The following is a 4,973-nucleotide window of genomic DNA, read 5'->3' as shown; positions in this document are numbered from 1 at the left end:
AATTATATCTGGTTGTTGTTTTAGTCCTCATTCCATTTTTGGCCCTGAGAATTAATACGAAATGCCGTGATATCGACATACAACTCTTCCTTCCTGATAATATTTAATATCCTAATATTTATTGTACTGCTGTTTGGGAGAATTTAGTATATATATCGACGCACTTTAGGAAAAACGAGATACTGATATCACTGTAACTGTACGTGTCGACTGTTTTGTTAAAAATCTAAGCTAAACATTTCGCTGCCTTTCTCATTCACCATAACAACAATATTTATTCGTCAACAGCTTTATTATTATCATTTCATTATTGTCGATTACATGGCATTTCAGTTTTCTATTCTAAGAATGCCTCTGCTGTTTCGAATGTCTTCATCTTCCTTGTGACTTCCTAACGACCAAGAGACACGTTTGGATCACCCTTGCTGCTGGGACAAGATGGGCACCACCACAGGGAAGGATTATCGTAGTTATCCGAACCATAATTACGAACCGCTTTGTAGTAGCCGTTGGCAAAACCCCGACAGATTCCTCTAGTGAACCGGCCCACGCTTTCGCACAGCTTGTACATGTCGCGTTTGAATGCCGTGTCACACTGATATCGACCCCATCCATTCCTCACACCCTGCGAAGAGAATTATTAAAGTGTTAACTACAATGAATTACTATCTTCTGTTGGACAGAATCTGCATAAAATAATTTGTAGTAGGCGTCGTGACGTTCGAAATTAGGCCTTGTTACAACCTTATACCCGTAAAGGCGCATTTTCAGTGAGATTGATAATTAATGATACAGTAAGTGCCCACATATAAGAACCTAGATTTTTCCAACTTAGCCTAAATAGGTTTCTTATAGAAATGGTATTTAGTGGGATTTTAGGCTACTTAGGTTCTTAATTCTTATGATAGGGGCACTAGTGAGCAGCACAGATAACTACTACAGGGCATATGTGAATATATTGCTGTATTAAATAATTATCTAGAATACAGTTTAGATGATAACCATATAGTAAATTTATCTTTCCAAACTACTTTGACTAGCATGCATGTCTAGACAATTTTTTTTCCATCTGTGCCTTCATTTTTGTAAAAGAAGAACCTATTGAAAATTTTAGGCTAAATACGCTTATTATAGATGGGGGCTTGATAGAGCTTTTCGATAAGGGTTGAATAATGTTGCTGAGAGATAGTTACTCGCCACAATACCCGCGGCAGCATTCTTCTGTTTTGCCAGAATTACGAAGCGAAAAAGTAGAAATGTCGCGTGGTCTAGACTATTGTAGTATTACGTAATTAAAAATTAAAATTTTTGATCATAATAAAACAGATAATTCTTACACAAGCGTAGCAGACATCATGTTTGTTGCATGCAGGAGTAAAGCGTCTTTTGTAGAAGAATGGAAGGTTCCCTGGGATGCTACAACCATTGGGGTAACAGCGTGCTTCCACTTCTTCCAGATTCAACGACAACATCAGCAACATGCAGAACAGGAGAAAGATTGTTATTCTCATGGCCAAGTTCTGTTTGAAGAAAAAAATAACAAATGCGTATCACCGAAATGTTTTTTTTTTTTTAGGGATAAGGGATCTTTATCATATAGTACGGTTTTTTTGCTAAAAAGAACCGTATTCCCAAGAGCTAGTTTTTCGTTTTCTCGACTGACTTTGGTGATCTCAGCTAAAACTACTAACTTCACAATTGGGGAGATCATCAGATCAGGACTTTTTCTCTCTTTTTTGAAAAACTCGAGTATTTTCAAGCGAGACAGTTGAATAAAGTAAACTTGGTCTACTTGGTTACCGTTTACCTGTGAAGTGTACTGTGTTACTCAACGCGTAGATAGTTAAAACAAAAATCTGAAAGCAGAGAAGAGTAAAACAGTGTTAGCAGATCGATCATCAAAACGAGATAAGACTCTTAATGGAAAAAAGACTAAATTCCATGCCTACACCGGTAACTTGTGTAAACTCTTCCTGTCGATGTTTCTAACTGTTGTCACCAAGTTTACCTTGCTTTTGGTTTCTTTGTTCAACATACGTTTCTCGTCCGAACAAGTTTGTGAGTACCGATAAGACGAGAAGCCCTACTGGTTAGATAATCTAAAACAAAATTGACCAATTAAGAGCAGTCCTATATTATCAATTTACACTGGTTTAGTGTGACTACGTGGAGAACATTGTATTAAAGCTACGCATAATGTACCTCAAAACACAGTCACGTCGATGGGAACTTTGTGAAGTTTGAAGCAACTAATCGTACGTGCGAAGTAGTTATGGATCGTTTTCACGTGACGTCATCAAAATTCTAAATTCAAAACTATTGAACCTACAAACTGTTCTTTTAGTATATTCTAGAAAGGGTTGGAAAGTAAACTTTCATAGGAAAAATTGGAAAATTGAATTGTCGGCATGAAAATTTTTTCTCCATGCCCTGCTCGTCAAAAAAAGGAATTGCCTGGACTTTTTTGTGTACACAGTCGATTTGCGTGCTATGGGCATGTTTTTTAATGGTAAATATTTAGTACAAGAAAAACTCATTGTTAGGGCATGAAAAATTTTGTCATTTTCATGTATGGGACTCGGTCGTTTTCCATGCCAGGAATGAAATCTGGGATTCGAACATTTTTCATGCTGAGCATGACAACGATTCATTTCCGGTTCATACCCGGTACGAAACGGAAATCAGCCGTTTTGAAAAACTCATTTTTCATGCTGGGCATGAAAACGGTTGGGGGCATGAACCGGAAATGAGCCGTTTGGAAAAACTCATTTTTCATGCTGGGCATGAAAATGGTTGGGGCATGAACCGGAAATGAACCGTTTTGAAAAACACTTTTTTCATGCTGGGCATGAACCGGAAATGAACCGTTTTCATGCCCAGCATGAAATCCAGGACTCTTATTTTGTAAAACTGTATGATATACGTGCTCTTAAGATTATTTTTTAAATCTGATTACAGCGCATGGGTTTTCTGAGTGGAAACAGAAAGCTAAACGATAAAAGATCTAGATAAATCTAGAGGATGTACGATTAAACATCAAAAACGAGTGAAAATTCAAGGTAAAGAAGAGAATCGAAATTTCCTCAGTCACTGAGTTGGTTTAAACATGTGCTGTTAATGTTAAAACTGAATTAACGAAACTTTATTTCTCTCCAAAGCGAAAATGTGAAACAAAATGCATTCTACTCAATTCTAATTTTTATTTTATTTTTTTACAAGATAAATAATTTGATCAGCAGGGATTTGCTACAGCAAATACATAAGAAGAGCCAAGAAAGATTTAATACTGCTCGACGTTTCGGAGTCATCTTGACTCCATTATCAAGAGACTTGTACAGTATGCAAATAAGGAACGCTACAAAATAATTCGCATGCGTAAGCCAACACTTAACGTGCAAACGGATTCCATCCGCGCTAAGGTTTTCGTTTAGGCCGTCCATTGTTTTATGCTTATTTTGTAGCGTTCCTTATTTGCATACTGTACAAGTCTCTTGATAATGGAGTCAAGATGACTCCGAAACGTCGAGCAGTATTAAATCTTTCTTGGTTCTTCTTAAGATAAATAATTGCTTTGGAAAAGATGTTGCCTATTTCGGTTTTGCTAAGATTTGTTACGTTGTGCACGAATTGATGTGAGTGATAATTTGGTCCTTTGTAACGTTGAATACCATTTTGAAAAAATAGAGAAGACTTCAAATAAAATAATTGTAGATTAAAATAACTAAAAAATGTGAATAAGTTCTTTATAGAAGATTGATTCTCAAATTACTTAATTTTTGCCAAGAATAAATATTGATATGAGCAAGTCGCGAATAGAAGTTGAACCTTCTATATATTCTTATTCTCGACCTGAGAATTGGCTTGGAAGGATTGGAAGGATTCTCACTGAATCAAACTTGGGCAAATTTTTACAGCATGGCCGTAAACTGTGTAAACACTTCTAATTACCAAATGCCACGATAATGAATGTTTTAACCCCAAATGCTCGTCTTTCCTTCTTCTTGCCGGATGTTCCATTGCAAAATTCCCTTTTCAAAGAAAGAGAGAGATAAAAAAACCCAACCTGGATCAATTTAGGTCCATTTTGATCGAACAACTATTCTCCATTTTCGCCACAGGACTAGTTTTGTGACTTACGTGACATAATACACGTGACATAAAACACAACATTGTGACGTAAATTGAGTCTGCGGCGTAGTGATATCAGTCATATCACGGAGTTTAAAATAACGCAAACCAATTTCCCCACACTGCCAAGGCAGTTTGAAGAAACAAATTGATCGTTCTGGAGTTCCTGAACACACTTTTGTTAAGAGAAAAGAACTACGATAAAGGAAAATTGCTAAGGATGAAGATGCAAAAGGAATTGCGCGCTTAACAGTTGCTTTGTGTATTTTGGAGCCAAGACTGAAATGTTTAGCTGTTAGACAAGCTATTTTGATCGATATCACAACATTTTGTGGGACTACGATGCATTGGTAAATATGCTGCCTTCAACAACCCAAGCCAATTCTCAAGTATGCCTTCGATAAACATCTACATGTGTGTTTAAATGACAATTGAGAAAATTTGGAGTTATACCACATATTAAATAATTCCGTTGAAAACTACTGTTTAATTCGACTTTCAAGTATCATGAAAAGTATTCCTCACTCTTTTAATTATTTCAGTTCAAAGAGTTTTGCTTAAGCCCTGAAATTATATTCTAGTGAATGAAAAAGAGTTTCTCTGTTGATAGAAAGCATCCAAAGTTCTCAATGTGGCTTTGTTAATTTTGTGAACGCGACGAGAGTTTACGACAGCGAATTTCGGGTTGAAAATTGTGTCATTTTGAGGCTCCGATCACGAAAACTGACTTTCGTTTTTTTCTCGAAATTAGAAGACTTCTGGGGGAAACAAAATACATCAGGTTTCTTATCTACCTAAAAGCCATTAATGAGCAAAAAATGAAGGAATTTGATTTTTCAACTTCT

General features: G+C 36.3%; 1 protein-coding gene across 3 annotated transcripts; it reads right to left on the bottom strand.

Moving 5' to 3' along the window:
• Positions 1–273: 273 nt before the first annotated feature.
• LOC144651964 (uncharacterized) lies at positions 274–2,240 on the bottom strand. Of its 3 annotated transcripts, none has more exons than XM_078512044.1 (4): positions 2,203–2,240; positions 1,808–1,856; positions 1,338–1,520; positions 274–625 (listed from the first exon to the last, which is right to left on the bottom strand). In XM_078512044.1, exons 3-4 carry the CDS (start codon positions 1,509–1,511, stop codon positions 392–394), a joined length of 408 nt encoding a protein of 135 aa, XP_078368170.1. In that variant the 5' UTR covers positions 1,512–1,520; positions 1,808–1,856; positions 2,203–2,240; the 3' UTR covers positions 274–391. The 3 variants fall into 3 exon arrangements, with proteins under 3 accessions (XP_078368170.1, XP_078368173.1, XP_078368171.1); XM_078512047.1 differs by lacking the exon at positions 2,203–2,240 and adding an exon at positions 2,009–2,083; XM_078512045.1 differs by lacking the exon at positions 2,203–2,240 and adding an exon at positions 1,950–1,973.
• Positions 2,241–4,973: the final 2,733 nt, after the last annotated feature.

This window comes from Oculina patagonica, chromosome 4 (assembly GCF_052425735.1).
Source record: "Oculina patagonica isolate OP01 chromosome 4, crgOcupat, whole genome shotgun sequence".
Taxonomy (NCBI): Eukaryota; Metazoa; Cnidaria; class Anthozoa; order Scleractinia; family Oculinidae; genus Oculina; species Oculina patagonica.
The sequence above is the reverse complement of the archived record's forward strand: the minus strand, read 5'-3'. Positions and strand labels throughout refer to the sequence as shown.